This window comes from Lipotes vexillifer, unplaced genomic scaffold (genome assembly GCF_000442215.2).
Source record: "Lipotes vexillifer unplaced genomic scaffold, Lipotes_vexillifer_v1.1 scaffold770, whole genome shotgun sequence".
Classification (NCBI taxonomy): Eukaryota; Metazoa; Chordata; class Mammalia; order Artiodactyla; family Lipotidae; genus Lipotes; species Lipotes vexillifer.
Window position 1 is genome coordinate 513,354 of NW_006798803.1, and position 16,811 is coordinate 530,164.

At 45.2% G+C, this 16,811-nt stretch overlaps 1 protein-coding gene across 3 annotated transcripts in view; it reads right to left on the bottom strand.

Annotated features, from left to right (window-relative positions):
* The window catches only part of FDFT1 (farnesyl-diphosphate farnesyltransferase 1), a 37,290-nt gene that overhangs the window by 10,005 nt on the left and 10,474 nt on the right, over positions 1–16,811 (bottom strand). Inside the window, exons 2-7 of one of the 3 annotated variants that reach the window (XM_007471119.1) lie at positions 16,315–16,412; positions 15,332–15,515; positions 10,359–10,487; positions 6,424–6,615; positions 2,516–2,692; positions 1,233–1,385 (exon numbers count right to left, since the gene is read on the bottom strand). In XM_007471119.1, the coding sequence (XP_007471181.1) occupies positions 1,233–1,385; positions 2,516–2,692; positions 6,424–6,615; positions 10,359–10,487; positions 15,332–15,515; positions 16,315–16,412 (933 nt within the window). Of the gene's footprint in view, positions 1–1,232; positions 1,386–2,515; positions 2,693–6,423; positions 6,616–10,358; positions 10,488–15,331; positions 15,516–16,314; positions 16,769–16,811 lie in introns of those variants that run through there. The other 2 variants (XM_007471118.1, XM_007471120.1) reach the window with 2 other exon arrangements.

The following is a 16,811-nucleotide window of genomic DNA, read 5'->3' on the forward strand; positions in this document are numbered from 1 at the left end:
AAAAAAAAAAAAAAAAAAATAGTATCCACCTATTTGGCTGCTATGCCAGGCACAGAGTACGCCCCAAATAAGTGCTGGCTAAACAGTGAACCCCAATTTCCCAAGTCTCGTCAGTAGCAGTTTTTTGGTCAATGGCTGAACATATTCATCTAGTCAGTAAAAGAATTTTAGGATTTTTTAAAAATCTGGTTTTTCTCTTATACCTTCTATAGGTGCCTCGGGCAGAAATGCTGAGGTGCAAAACTTGGCAGGTGCAAAACAGGGAGGAATACAAGGAGAAGGTGCAATATGCAATGGAAATCAGAGCAAAGAGTTGTTTTGTAGAATTCTGTTTAGATGAAACTGCTGCTACAAATCTCACCCCTGTCAAAGCGTAACCGGGGGACTGGAAGGGTCAGAAAACTAGGGGCAGCAGTGATCTGCGGGGAGGGAGACCTTATGTTTTCATCTCCTGCAGTATTTCAGTCTTCACTAAGAACCAACCTAAGGATCTCAGGTGTCTACGCACCAGATGGTAGTAGCCACTCACACCCCAGCGTGACAATCAAAAATGTCTCCACACATTGCCAAGTGTCCCCCAGGGGAGGGGGAGGCCAGATCACCTCCATTTGAGAAGCCTTACTCCAGGGCCTGGCAAGTAGAGTTCTAGCCTCTTAAGAAAAAGTTCTTTTGAACCAAGTCATGTACTACACCCTCCAGAGTTAGAGATTTGACTAGAACAAGCATGTTCTGTTTTACAGGATGGTTTGGGCATCTGAAATGAGATCTGCATTAGAAAATTTAGAAACAGTTGCAGCTTGATGGTTTTCCTTTGCTCAATTCCCCACAATGGTTTCTCAACTGAGGTCCCTGCCATAGTGGAAAGTACTGGACCGGGTGTCGGGAGTGTGGCCTGGGGTCCTGGATCCACTCAGTCAGATGCTGCGTCAGCAGCCACAGCCTTGGCTTCACACGCCTCAGCTGTGAGACGAGAGGCCTGGTTGGCCTCTAACTTCATCTTCCAGCTCAAAAAATATGATTCGCCTGGGAGCTCCATCCTAAGGCCTGGCTTCCTTTATCCCCTCTGACCAGGGTACCGGGCAGCTCCCAACACTCGGCGCTCTGTGCCTAGTCTTCCAAATAAAGGACATCAACCCGTCCAACACCAATGCCGTAACACTGTGAGTTGTTAAGATCATCTAATATCCAAATATGAAATGTTTAAATAGTGATATTATTAAATGAAATCCCACCTCTTCCATGTACTGGTGTATTATAGCTTTTACAGCTGGCATGTTGGTGGCATCCATCATCAGGGTGACTGCTTGCCCTTTTCGTATCTTCACCACCCCTTTGAATACCTGCTGATTATTATAACAGGCAGCCAAAGTGGCAATGGCCATGACCTACAGATAATGAGAGAGAAAACACTAATTCATCTCATTTCATGAAAAAAAAGTGAGAAACTGCACTGTAAGCAATCATCATGAGAAGGGAAGAGAACCTTCGGTAGAAAGTGCCAAAGGGCTAAGATGCAACTATACCCATAGTATATGGGTACTATGAAAATACCCATAAAGAAAGCATATCAAGACTTCTCCCTTTCCCATGTTTCCCTTTCTCAACAAAACACAGAATCAAGTGCCCTTTGCGGTCTTGAATAATTCTATAGTTTAGTCACGATATTTCCTTTTTATTTGGAAAAAACAAACACAAGCCAATGTAACATTTTCCATGCTGGGGCAATGGGTTATTAGATCTGAAAAACAGATATTCCAAAATAATATCTGGAAAGGTTTTTCTATTTTGTTTTTTCTCCCTATTTTTCCTACAATGAACATAATCATTATACATTTTTTAAAAAAGTAGCATGGGGGTGGCAGGGGACAAAAGAAAGGGGGCCGTGTAGCTTCCCATGCTCAAAGGTAAATTATTTCTAGGATAGATGGAAACATAAGTCTGGCATAAAGAGTTTAGTTCCATCAACTGGTCAGATTGGTCATTAGAACAAGACGAAACCATGCTTCCAAATCAGTTAAATCTTATAACTATCTTCATTTTATTGGAGTTAAAAACGGAAATAACTGGTAAAGGCATTTAAAATGTATAAGCTCCTAGGTCCACAGGACCAGGTTCTGTTATCCCAAGGTCTGGGAAAAGGACAGCCAAAATTAGGTGCTTAAATAAGACTTTTTAGTAACAGCTTCACCTGTGTTTCACCCAGCACTCCTCATAAATCTGACTCAAAGCCCTAGATTTAATTGTGAGGATAAGCATCAAACTAGCTCGTTTAGAAACAAGGGATCTAGAAGGTTCTGGAAAGAAGCAGGCTTAACCTCAAGGCTGACCTGAATGTGATGGCCATGGGGCAGAGGGGAGGTGTTGTGAACGTGCCTGCCCCTGGCAGAAGAAAATACACTAGAGTCATTTTTTGGAGGAACCACATTCCTGAATACACAGACCAAAACAGTACACGCATTCTAGGCATGCCATCCCCAGCACACCACCCCGACCCCTCGGCCTCCCCGATCCACACCTGTGGAATAGCACAGAAGTTGAATATGCTCTGGTTTCTAAGTCGTGAAAGGTAAGTGATGACGTCAGGGATGTGGTGCAGCGTGCTGGCTATGAGCTCATTCAGGCAATGCACGGCCAAGTCCATGTTCTCTGGCTTGGCAAAGTCACCCAGCTTGTTCACATACTTGCTCCAAGCCTAGGCAGATAAGAAGATCGAAAGACAAGTTAGCACATGCACAGGGGAACAGTGTACAAGTCACATGAAAGGATCTTTGTGTGTAAGAGCTATGATATACAAAGCCTTTCTTAGCTGCTGCCTCATCTTTCACCAAGACCAAGTCCGTTTTAACCTCTACGCAATGTCTATTATGACTACAATCAAGATCTAATCATAATCAAGAGTAAGTTAAGTATTTGGGAAAGTGTTCCTTTGGGACAATTAGTGCAGCATGTACTAAGCAATACTTTGATGACCTCAGGCCAAAGAGGCCTCCTGTTATTTGCAAGGCATTGGTCTGTTCCTGAAAAAATAACCAGCTTTAACAAAATCAGCTACAATAGTACTACAAGCTAAACACTAAACATTCTCAGGATGGCCAAGGCCTCAAAATAATTAATGATTAACATTACATTCCCAGTTCTGATAAGAACACTGCTGAACAAGCGTATCTGGGGAAATGAGCTGAGTCTCTACTGTAAGAACATTACCTCCTTGACCTTAGTGACCTGAAAATGAAATAACAGCCTCAACTCCAACAACAGAATTGGTCTGACGATCTTTAATAGTATTTAGAGGATTCTCTGAAGCTAGCAAATAATTTACTTTTATCCTTGGGTGTTCTTAAGCTTCCTAAAGAATAACGCTTACTGTAACTTTATACAGTTACAGTTACAGTTGTGAGCCACAACTTTCTCTAGTTGCAGTGAGTAGAGGCTACTCTTCATTATGGTGTGTGGGCTTCTCATTGCAGTGGCTTCTCTTGTTGTGGAGCACAGGCTTTAGGCGCGCAGGCTTCAGTAGTTGTGGCACGTGGGCTCTAGAGCGCAGGCTCAGTAGTTGTGGTGCACGGGCTTAGTTGCTCTGCGGCATGTGGGATCTTCCCGGACCAGGGCTCAAACCCGTGTCCCCTGCGTTGGCAGGTGGATTCTTAACCACTGCGCCACCAGGGAAGTCCAGTCTTAATGGCTATCTGATCTGACAATTTAGATATAAATACAATATAAAAATAGGGAATTAGCTAGCATATGCGAAAACATATTTTCAACTGTGTTCAGTAGTCATACTTGGTAGCAGTAGCACTACAGTCACTATTCAGAGACTGTGGTAATGTGTAATTACATCTGTAATGTGGGAAAAAAGCAAATGAGTCATTATGGGATATACTAATTCTGTCATCTCCTATTTTCCTTGAGAAATATGACTGTGGATGAGGGAGAGGTAGAGAGGTAATACAGAAGAGACTATGTAACAGTCCTGAGTTTGAATTGGAAATATCAATATAAACTACAAGGTAAATATTTTAGATTTAAAACTAAATATATACGACGACTACTCTGAGAGCAATGACCACCCCAAGTGCCCAAGTGTGGTCTGGAGGCACCATTTCCCATTAACAGAAAGCTTAGGCTTCTTGAAGAGTTGGATGAGTCCAAATCCCAGTCAAAAAATGTACAAAATGAGCTTGGAACATCTTGACATACCTAATGGCACGGCAGCTATCAAAGGCTATTAGGGTCCCATCAAGGGGACTGAGGAGCCACTTGGGCCTCTTTCTACAATACAACTCTTAGTAGATGGAGCTAGAATTTTCTAAGAGAAACGATATCATGAGTTCATACTGCTATTTCCAATCCAGTTTAGGATCACTGGAGTTTTTGCTTAACTTCAGTGTTTTCTATCTTTGCAACCTTTATTTTAGACTGAAAATCTTGCTTCCTAATGATATGAACAAAATTACCTATTTTCTTTAAGCTGCAAAGTTTCTAGAATAGTTTCAATATTATCATTATTATTCACAATATAATTACTGAAAACTTTATTCCTTTCTGGTTTATCCTTCCATTTGAACTACACATACTGTTACGCACCTTGCTTTTTTCACTTAGTAATATAACCTGGAGCTCACTCCACAGCAGGATCGCTCTTTTGGTGCTCCACTGCGTGGATAGACCATAGCTCATGCACTCCGTCCCATACGGACGGACATCTGAGTCATTTATAAACGTAACTATTACAAACAATGGCTGCGGTCAGTAACCTCCCACAGCCGTCACTGGCCAAGCTTATGCTCACCACCCACACAGGAGCACCCATTTCCCCAGCATGACTTACGGCTTATCAAACTTCCGACATTTTCCCAATCTGATGCAGGAAATGGTATCTCAGGACTGTTTTTTGTTGTCGTTAAGCTGCTTGAACTGACATTTACTAAGCACTCTGTGCTAGAAGTTTTTCTCATTTTATTCGCACCACTGCCTGGTGGTATAAACTATTCTATTTTACAGAAGAGTGGTCAGTGAAGCATGTGCAGGGATACAGAGCCTCGTATGAAAGGCGGTGTGGTTTCCTGGACAGGCACCGGGCTGAGACCCAGGAGACAGAAGCTCCCCTTCTGGGAGTCCTGAGACAAGCCCCTTCCCTTCTCTGAGCCTTGGTGTCAAAGGAGGGGTTGTCAAGAGCTGTTTCTCGACCTCGCTGCACACCACAGTCACCTGGGAGGCTTGAAAACCTATGATGTCTGAGGCCAGGGGAGGTTTAATGTGAATTTCACCTATCAGGAGTAAGGTTGATCACCTTCCCAGATATTTAAGGATCATTTCCATCTTTCTTTCTGTGAACTACCTGTTCTTATCCCTTTACCCATTTTTTCTGTGCAGTTGGTCTTTTACTTAACTTTTGGCAGTTCTTTTAATGTTAGGAATATTAACTCTTTATCTGCAGTATAAATTCCAAATATCTTTTCCACCTTCTCACCTGCCTTTTTTCACCTTAAAAGCACTTGGTTCTAGGAAACCGTTTTTTTTTAATCTTTTTTTTAAAAATAATATATTAATTTATTTATTTTTGGCTGCATTGGGTCTTCACTGCTATGTGTGGGCTTTCTCTAGTTGCAGAGAGCAGGGGCTACTCTTGGTTGTGGTGAGTGGGCTTCTCATTGCGGTGGCTTCTCTTGTTGCGGAGCACGGGCTCTAGAGCGCAGGCTCAGTAGTTGTGGCACACGGGCTTAGTTGCTCCGCGGCATGTGGGATCTTCCCGGACCAGGGCTCGAACCCGTGTCCCCTGCACTGGCAGGTGGATTCTTAACCACTGCGCCACCAGGGAAGTCCCTAGGATACCATCTGATGGATTAAAACAAAAGGTAAATGCTGGAGTAAAATCAGGAGATAGTCCTAAGATTTCCTAGCTTTCCTTCTGAATAAAATCAATGTCAAAGCCCTTCCTTTCCCTGTCCATTTTAAATTAAGTCAAAGATCCACTATTGTCTCTGATAATGAACATCTGTAGTGGATACCCATCTGGTGCCCCTTCTTGCCACCAAGTCCTTCTTTCTTGGAGGAAATCCATTCTACATGTGTGGGCAGACATATTCCAGGTCTAGACTGAGTGCTCAATGCTCTGGCTACTAACTAATTAAGGGATGGGCATAGGAAGCAAGCCTATGAGTGAGTCATGGGACGTTATACCCACCACTGGACAAAGCCTGTCCAAGAGGTAGAAAGGGGACAAAGCCTTATTACATAGTCTGAATCCCTGGATGCAGCCCGTCCCCCTGAAGCAAACTAAATCCTAACCTAGTCTACACTGTCTCCTATGCTGTCTAAGGGAGCTTGATTTGTGTTTCTGTCACTTGCAACCAAAAGGGTTTAATGTTTTGTTGTCAGAGAGCATTCAAAATTATTTCTCCCCAAATCCCCTGAACCTATTACCTCTTGAGGCCAAAACTCTCTTCCTTCTCGCTGGTCTTCCAGATAATCACGGATGATGTTTGTTTTCTGCAGAAACAGGCCCATAGAGTTGGCAAGCTCTGTGTCTTCACCAATTAAGGGATCTTCTAACTCTGAGGCCGAGAACAGACGAGAAAGGCCAATTCCCACCAGCCCAGCAACATAGTGACAGTACTGTAAAAGATGATTTTTAAAGTACTTTAAGAATGAAACTTTTACTAAAACAGAAATGCCAGAGATCATTAACTACAAAAAACCAGGTTCCAAAAAGAATGTAAAAGATCTCATTTTGCTTAAAAAAAACCACATTATACACCATGTACATGTAAGGAGTAAAAAACATTCCAAGAAGGATGTGCACAAAAGACTTAACAAAAGTGATCTCTGGCTCATGTGATTTATTTTATTTTATTTTATTTTACTGTATTTTCTATATCTGTACAATGCACGTGTACTGCTTCTAGAATAAAAGGTTACTGAAAAAATTAACTAGTACAGTAAACTTTTTGATATCCCAAATTGGGAGTGAAGGCCTTGAGGGAATAAGGAATATTCTAACAGAAACTGGAATACTAAGTAGAATTTAATCTTGAAGACATTTTAAGATCTTGCAGTGTCTCAAAATCCTCATTAAGTAAAAGAACGTAGTGGTAGTACTTTGTTTTTTTTACATAACAAGGATGTGTTTTATTTATTTTTTAAATATCCTTTCCTAAGTTATTCACTCATTAAAAAAATTTTTTTTAATTAATTAATTTATTTAGGCTGTGCTGGGTCTTAGTTGCGACACTCGGGATCTTCAGTTGTGGCATGCAAGATCTTTGGTTGAGGCATGCAGACTTCTTAGTTGCGGCATGCACGTGGGATCTAGCTCCTTACCAGAGTTCGAACCCGGGTCCCCTGCAGTGGGAGCGCAGAGTCTTACCCACTGGACCACCAGGGAAGTCCTCAAGGATGTGTTTTAAGCATGCTGCATATTCGGTCCTCACAAACATCTTCTGGGGCACATTCAATAATTATCACCATTGTGCAGATGCAGAAACTGAGGCACAGAAACGTCACTTAACTTGCACAAGATCACTCATCTGGCGAGTCAGAGGCCAGGGATTCTCAGCCAAGCCGTATGGCTTCAGAGGCAGGGCTAAACAACTTTGCTAAAACTCTGCCTTTCTCTCAAATGAAATCTGAGTAAATGTAAATCTTAATTGTCAAAGAAGTTTTTTTCTATACAAGTGGTTTGTCAAAGCTGCCCTCCCCGGAGAAGACTATTCCAAGACAACTCAATGGAATACTCTTTGTTTTTAAATTGAAATACAGTCGATTTACAATATTGTATTACTTAAAGCAATACGTTTATAAAATGAATGTCCATTAGACAACTTAAGAAGTGAAGAGGAGTTAAAGCAGGTACCCTCTGCAGCAGAGTTAGGCGAAGACCAGAGTAGAGAGTGTCTCTGGCTGAAAGTAATACAGGGCTTCCCTGGTGGCGCAGTGGTTAGAAATCCGCCTTCCAATGCAGGGGACAAGGGTTCGAGCCCTGCTCTGGGAAGATCCCACATGCCACGGAGCAACTAAGCCCATGCGCCACAACTACTGAGCCCGCGTGCTATGGCTACTGAGGCCCGCACGCCTAGAGCCCGCGCTCTTCAACAAGAGAAGCCACCGCAATGAGAAGCCCGCGCACCACAATGAAGAGTAGCCCCCGCTGGCCGCAACTAGAGAAAGCCCGTGCGCAGCAACGAAGGCCCAACGCAGCCAAAAATTAACTAACTGTTTTTTTAAAAAAAGAAAGTAATACAAAGTCACAGACTAATCAAGGGGTACGATGAAATGGTAGAAAAAGCACTTGAAATATGTTCTAGGAGAGGAAGGATCTGGAAAAAGTAAAGATATGCTGAAATCAGAGAGAAAGCAGCTGTGGACAACCACAAGAAATTTTTAAAAGACTTACAAGAAATTAATAAACACATTACGTATTACATTACAACATCCATACTGCTGTCCAAGGAAAAGTATATTTTATGTTAAGATAACAGTTCTTTGGGTACAAATACTCCTAGAATGGTGGTATTCATTTTCCTCTAAAGTTGAAGGAAAAGAAAAATCTTTACAAGTATTCAGTTTTATCTGATCAGAACTTCTATTCAACAGCCTATAATTAAGTTTCCTGAATAGATCTGCACGGCAGAAAAGGAAGTTACTGTGCTGATAACCAGCGCTGGTTCGTGGCCAGGAGTTTCAGCTTTAACTTTAAATTCATAAACTGATATTCTAGCAGCAGCCACACTCACACTAACTTGTGGAGCATAAACCACCAGTTCCAAAGATGTTGTCATCAAGTTTTGAGTCGTGAAAAATGAGGAGGCCAGACCTTGGACCTACACTCACTCAATGACTATACAGTAGCATCTCTTTCGGGATCCTAACCTAAACACTATTAGAGACACAAAATATGTACACAATTTAGACGTTTAAAATGTCTCTGCTTCCACTGAGGTGATGAGTAAGTCTCACAGAGGCCATTCCTATGGAAAATGGGCAAGACCCCCTCCCCTCCTATCTTGTATTTTGAGTCAAGTTTAGTCCCCGTAGTCAATTACGTCACTTTGTCCACAGAAGCACGCTCTCCCCAACCCCTGGCCAACGTCCTTCACAGCTGCTGGTCAGGGATAACCTCTGGCCAAATGAAAGCCAGTATAATTGTATCTTCCACATCATCTGCTCTCACAGCCCTTTCCAGCTGCTCTGTCCCTAGAGGAAGACAACCTGGGCCCCCCAGGGGCTCCTGAAGTGTACCTCCACGTATGTGCATCTACAAGCACCGTAAAAAGAAGTAGGCGGACGTCAAGAAACCTGGAACCTCTCGCATCGTCTTATTTCTATGAAAAGATGATGGGGAAGGAGGAGTGGGTATTAGAAAGGCACTCACTCCTCAGCGTAATGCAACTATGATCCAAGTTAGTGCCTTGGGATCCTCGTGAACCTTTTTGTTTCTGAGGAAACAGACACTGAATATAATTAACAGTCTGATACCTACTCCTAAGTAAATGGGGCCAAGGTGGCACTGAATTTAAAAGTAAGCTCGTGGGGACTCCCTGGTGGTCCAGTGGCTAAGACTCTGCGCTCCCAATGCAGGGGGCTTGAGCTCGATCCCTGGTTGGGGAACTAGATCCCGCATGCCACAACTAAAGACTCAGCATGCCGCAAGTAAGACCCAGCACGGCCTAAACAAAGAAATGTTAAAAACGAAAAGAAACCCAAATTTCATTTTAAAAAAAAGTTAGCTTGTGTTATGAAGAAACTAGAAATGACTCAGAAACACACACGCATGCTCAGTAAATGAAAAAAGTAGAAGACACATTTTAAGATGTGAAAACTACTGATGTCTCTATATTACATGCAATAATTTGGTCATTAACCTCAAATTTCACAGCAAGTCAGAGACACTTTCATCAGCTTAATGTTTGCACCTCTGGGATGAGTTATATCTGCTTTGGCCGAACTCAGTGGTCCCCAACCTTTCTGGCACCAGGGACCAGTTTCGTGGAAGACAGTTTGTCCACGGACAGGGTGGGGGTGTGGGGGATGGCTAATGCGAGCGATGGGGAGCGGCAGATGAAGCTTCGCTCGCTCGCCCACCGCACCCTCCTGCTGTGCGGCCCGCTTCCTAACGGGCTGTGGACCTGTACCGGTCCATGGCCCAGGGGTTGGGGACCCCTGGCCTAACTTGACAATAAACTCTCCAGAGCAACGATTATTCCAGGTATGACTACAGGTAAGCCCCTATTAAGTGTTTATGTGGAGACATTACAGCTGGGCTGTGAAACCACCCCTTGTCTCTTGGCCCGAATGTCATGGTGAGCACTGCCAGTTCATCAGTGCTACTCACACCGACAACGCTACACAGGGACACTAACCTTGTCCCACTCCTGTTCAGACATCACACGCTTGTCCAAAAACTCTGCCATCCCAAATCCCATCTTCCGGCAAATGTCAACTATCACTGTTTGGTATTTCTCAGCCAGATTTCGAAACTCCAGGGAGATCTGAAATGGAGGTCATAAAAACCAGAAAATATGAAATACGTATTAAAACTGGGAACCAACAGGATACCTACAGATCATAAAGCAAAGCAACAACAGAACTCATCAGGGAAGACTCCCAAACGATCCAGTTATAAGTGTTAACATCTAGGTTATGCTAGCTTTCTACATATAGAATAAGTTTGGCAAATTTCATGAATATTAAAATAGAAGAGTACAGAAATGCTAAAGTTTCTAGACTCAAAAGAAGATTCAGGGAATTCCCTGGTGGCCCAGGGGTTAGGACTCCGAGCTCTCACTGCTGAGGGGCCGGGTTCGACCCCTGGTCAGGGAACTAAGATCCCACAAGCCTTGGGGCAAGGCCCCCCCCCAAAAAAAACCAAAAAAAGAAGATTCATAGTCTTATTATATGCTCATCTTCCCACCTAATGAACAATGAGATAATTCAACATAAAACTGGACATAAGTGTAAGAATTTTAGGAAGAATGCCTCATTTTCAGACAAGCCTCATGATAGTGAAGATTCATTTGTGCAAACATGTCTTGGCCACTTCCTATACAACCAGCACTGCTGTGGGCACTGGGAATGCACAGCCGGGAGATGACCAGAAACTCCGTACCCAGAGCTTATGTTCTAGCAAGGAGACCAGGCAACCAGTGTCTATCCTCAGTTCCCGAATTCATACCATGAAGCTACAGTGTCTCCCTACTATAAGGCTACACTTTCTAATTCCTTAAACAACTCAGTTTAGTTCAATCTGCAGCAGGCTATCCAACATTTATTTTTCATAGCCCAAGCTTTAATGTCGAAAAGTACTACTGATGTTCTTAAAAGTCACGGCTACTGTACAAGTATCTTGCTTAAGTTCAAAGAAGTGTCTGTAGGTTATCAAAATAGAATATACTGGGTTGGCCAAAAAGTTTGTTCGGGTTTTCATCCCATCTTTTGGGAAAACCAGAACGAACTTTTTAGCCAACCCAATAAAACACCATGAAACTTCTTAAATAATATGCTATCAACACACAATACTGAAAACAGTGAATATACCTTGCTAAGCTTCCGAAGTGTGAGAAATAACCTGGTCTATGTTTACAGAAAGGTTAGAAAAACTCCCTCGAGGAACACCTAAATTTAAGGACCTGAGGGAAACCCAGAGGGCTGCAGGGCACTGAAGGGGTTCAAAAGCCTAAGGTCCTTTAGGATTATTCTGATGAACATAAACTGTTAAACCCCCAAATTCCATAAAACCAAACTGATCTCTCCAGAACTCCTCTACAGAACAGCTGTTCCAAGACAAAGCCAAAAGGTAATTCCCACGTGGACTGAAGCAAACGAACAGCTCTACCAAAGGTCATTTGAATCCCTAAATCTCCCTAGGATCTGGTCTTTCAACAGCTCCCAGGCTGGGTCAGTTCTATTTATAAGAGGGGAAAGGCCAGCGAGCTGGGGGAGGAGCAGCTTAGGCTCGAAAACAAAGGCTCCAAAATAAACACTTCACTGCTGGATGTGAACCAACTTCAACTCCTTGGTACTTACTACATCATTATATAATTCAAAACATGAAAACAAAAATATCTACGGAGTGACTATGAAGAGCTCTGCGTTTTCCCAGAACCCTGAGGGAGGGTGGGGAGGGGAGGGCCCGACTCCCCCAGGCAGCTCTGCCTGCGAGGTCAGCCAGGAGGGGCTTTTCCTTGCCCCTCCAGGGAATTCTGTTTCCCAGCTACAGTACACTTCTAGGTCCCGGGGTCACTCTCTAGTGATTCCAAGTACGAGAAGGAAGGACACCACGGGGAGTCCACTGGTACAATGGAGAAAGGCCAGCCCCGTAGCAGGGGCAAGGGGAGCATGTACACAGAAATCTCCCTGATTATAAACCTTGGGGTGTTATGATCAAAACACTGGGTGGGGCTTCCCTGGTGGCACAGTGGATAAGAATCCACCTGCCAGTGCAGGGGACACAGGTTAGAGCCCTGGTCCGGGAAGATCCCACATGCCACAGAGCAACTAAGCCCGTGCACCACAACTACTGAGCCTGTGCTCTAGAGCCCACAAGCCACAACTACTGAGCCCACGTGCCACAACTACTGAAGCCCGTGTGCCTAGAGCCCATGCTCCTCAACAAGCCACCGCAATGAGAAGCCCGCACACCGCAACGGAGAGTATCCCCCTGCTTGCCACAACTAGAGAAAGCCCACACACAGCAATGAAGACCCAACGCAGCCAAAAATAAATAAATAAATTTTTTTTTTTTTTTAAATGGTTTCCTAGAACCAAGTGCTTTTAAGGTGAAAAAAGGCAGGTGAAAAGGTGAAAAAAATATTTGGAATTTACACTGCAGATAAAGAATTAATATTCCTAATATTAAAAGAACTGCCACTGAGCCCATGTGCCACAACTACTGAGCCTGCGCTCTAGAGCCTGCAAGCCACAACTACTGAAGCCCGTGTGCCTAGAGCCTGTGCTCCACTACAAGAGAAGCCACCGCATTGAGAAGCCCGCGCACAGCAACAAAGAGTAGCCCCTGCTCGCCCCAACTAGAGAAAGCCCGCGCGCAGCAACGAAGAGCCAACACAGCCAAAGGAAAAAAAAAAAAAAAAACCCACCAAAACACTAGGTGATGCTACCTTCACCTATATGCAAAGTTTTATTTTTAACCATTTTTTAAAGGGGCAGTAGAGTGTGCCAGGGATTAAGAACAAGGGTTCTGGATGTAGGTCTTTTGTGTTTGAATCCTGGTTCTGCCACTTAACTTCACAGGTGATTTCAGGCAAGGGGCTTAAATCTCTATGTCTCAGTTTCCTTATCTATACACACATGGTTAACAGTGTATCACATCCATTACACGTTAAAACTATATTAATATTAAATAAAGCAAATGATAAACCAATAATGAAATACATTTCGTAACTCATAGCTCAATAAATGTATGCTGTTATTGCCATTATCATTTAAAAGTAACCCTTTCTTATTTCTCAAGCTGTGTTTGGAGGTAGATCTCTAAGACTACCAGTCTCCACTAGTACCAGGTGAAAAAGATGTACTCTAATTTTACCCATAATATACAATGAGTGTTCTAGAAAGCTTGGTATCAACTAATGAGCACTGAAGCCTTATTACAGCCACAGGTCCCATGTCAATGCTGACCGGAGGAAGGCTTCAGCCGCTTCACTCGGTTAGAAGGCCCCGTGGAGGCTCAGCCCCACCTTCCACCGGGCCCGGGTCAAGAGTACAACGGTGGCCACACGCCATACGGCTCAAAATCTTAAACCATCAAACGAGCTAGTAACTTACCAAGTGCAGTATGTTCTCTTCTCCCGCCCTGACAAACATACCTTCACAGCCACCGGGAGGACTCGGGTGTGAATTTACAATTCTTGGTCCCTCGAGCTTCTGTTCCAAAATTAAATAGTGCAGAGACTGCCAGGAGGAGGAATCTCACACTCGTGTGTAAGGACACCCCAGACAGCAGGGTCAAGCTTCACCCACGACCCTCCTGAAGAGCCACTCTCGGGCCAAGGGGCACGGTCACTGGTGCACAGTACACCCTGGAGGAGATGGGCCCCAGGAAACGGACTGCAAGCTGGTGTGTGTGTGGGGTGTCTCAGGGAATTAGGGGCACACAACCCCAGACCCCCAGAAGATGGTCTACAAGGGGAGCTGCACACGCTCCCATGGCCCCCCTTGAGGGTGAGGTGGCCCAGAGGGGGGCCCTCTAAAGTGAGGGGCAGGAAGAGACTTCCCTGGCGGTCCAGTGGTTACGACTCTGGGCTCCCAATGCAGGGGGCACAGGTTCGAATCCTGGTTGGGGAACTAAGATCCCGCATGCCACACCACGCGGCCAAAAAAAAAAAAAAAAAAAAGAGGGACTAAAAAAAAAAAAAATAAAGGGGGGGGGGGGAAGGGCCCTTTCAGTTACAAAAACTAAAAAAAAAAAAAAAAAAAAAAAGATGGACTTAAAAAAAAATAAATAAGTGAGGGGAGGGGGAAGGGCCCTTCTTGCCCCTATCTGAGAGCAGTGCTGTGTGAGGGAGGCCCTCGCCCCAAACCCACTCACTGTACACCTAACCCTCGGCAACTGGAATTTGTGGGATCTTCTAAAGCTCAAGATTTTAATTAGAACCCACTTTACTCCAACTGAGTGGACTAAATACCTAACACTATTCTAAGTACTCTACATGTATGAACTCATTCAGGCCTCGCAGCTTTAACTTTACAAATGAGAAAACTGAGGCACAAGGAAGTTAAGGGGTGTGTCCAGGCTCACGCAGCTGCGGGTGGCAGAGATCATCCTGCTTCAGTCCTCAGCTCAGCTGCGAAGAGCCCGCGCCCTACCCCACAGCTGCCACCCATCATGAGCTGCACAGCACACCACCAGGTTCAGGGTGCCCCAGAGGCCAGCAGCGCGACACACCTAGGCTGCGTTCTCGGGTGCACTGGCTGGAGAACCCATCTTTCACGACACTGGCACTGGAGTACTCTTTCCACAAGGGAAGGAAGGCTGGACTTCCCAACAACATCCTGGTAATGACAGCAGCAGCTAACACCTAAGAGCTCCAGCTACGTTAACTCTTTCCATCCTCACAACCACACTAGGAGGCAGGGACCATTATTCTGTCTTACCGATGAAGAAACAGAGGCACAGGCAGGCTATGTAACGCAGCACCAGTTAAGGAGTGGGAGCATGGGGCCGCCAACCCAGGCAGTCTGGCTTGAGATGCACCATTGCCACATTATGCTACACTGCCCTGAGACTGCTGGTTTTGCAGTTCCCTCCAGGCACCCGGGCCAGCTGATGGCCACCCCACCAAGCGTGTGCACGACTGCATCCCGTTAGTCCCGCTACCGTTGGAAAGTCCTCCAGGACTTGTCGGTCCTTCTCCTTGCTCTCCGTGAACCGCCAGTCGGGCTCATAAAGGTACGAGTGGAAGTTGTGTAACAGGGGGACCTTTCTTCCTATACTGATGGTCATGTCATCTTCCAGAGTGTCCAGTGCTCGGAGAACCAGATAAAATATGCATACTGCATGGCTGTAAGAAAGGAATAACTATCAATACATTGGAACAAACGTTCAAAGATATTTGTTTTAAAATCACATCTCATTTTTGCTGGGCCATTTTCTAAACCCTCCTACACCCTTAACTCTACAGAACTGTGAAAGGATACCCAAAACTTTTCGTACTTAATGCAACTTCTTGGCTTCTCTTTCTTAGCTGGGAGCAACGGACTTCTGTAGTTTATTTATAAAAATAAATAAATAAATAACCTGCCAGCTGGACGTCACTACTACTCCCACATGAGTTACCATTTAACTAATGCAGCACAACTGTAGAAAGACCAGCAGACCATGTGGACGGAACTATTATTTTGCAGATAAAGTCAAAAGACACAATAACTTCTCACTATCAATACTATCATACCTAACGTCTAAGTCATGTACATAATCTGCACAGAGGCAACTTCAGAAGAATTAACCCAATATACTAGAAATGCAAAGTAGCATAAGTGAAGCCAAGGAAAATGCATGAGCCGCTTAGAGACAGGTCCAGCTGCCATCACTAAAAAAAGTTAATAAACATCCCCTCCCCCTCCCTGAAAGAGCTGGGCCTGCAGGGAAGCTATGAGATGGCCAGGTGCCTGGAAGGGCATTCTAAAGTAAACACAGGCGTGTTTCAACCGCGAACATTTCCTTCACCCAGCGGGGCCTGTTCAGGCTACGCCACAAGCAAGGCGACAGCAACGCGAGGGGCCGTGTCAAAAAGTGGCTTCGAATGACCCGTGGCAAAGTTTTCTTCCCCCAGGTCACAAAGAGCTGCCTGCGCCACTCACCGCATTTCCCCATCCAGCGCCTGGATAACAGCTGCGAAACTGCGACTGGTCTGATTCAAGTACTTGTAACAAGTTTTCAAGCTGCTGCTGAGCGAGTCCTGCGGGCAGAGGAGACACACGGCGGTGGGAGACGCGGAGGGGCTGGAGTGGGGCTGGGGCGGGCGGCCGGCTGCCGCGGGGCTCCGCAGCCGGCCGCACACGCCCTCTCCCCGCGGCCGGTCCTTGGAGGGCCAAGCGGCGGCGGGCAAGGGGCAGCCGCGCGGGGGAGTGCCCGCGCCCCTGGGCGCCGCGCCGGGGCTCAGCACCAAGGTCCGCTTGAAAAGGGACATGGCCTTGGTGCCGCAGGCGACTGCGGCCATGGGAACCGCGGGGCCAGCGCAGTTTTTCCTCCATAGACCCGAGAGGAGCGGAGGGGCGCCCACCGAAGGGCGGGACCCGCTCTTGCTCCACCGCAATAGGCTTGGGGCGGCGGAGCAGCGAGCTGGCGTCCGCCGCCC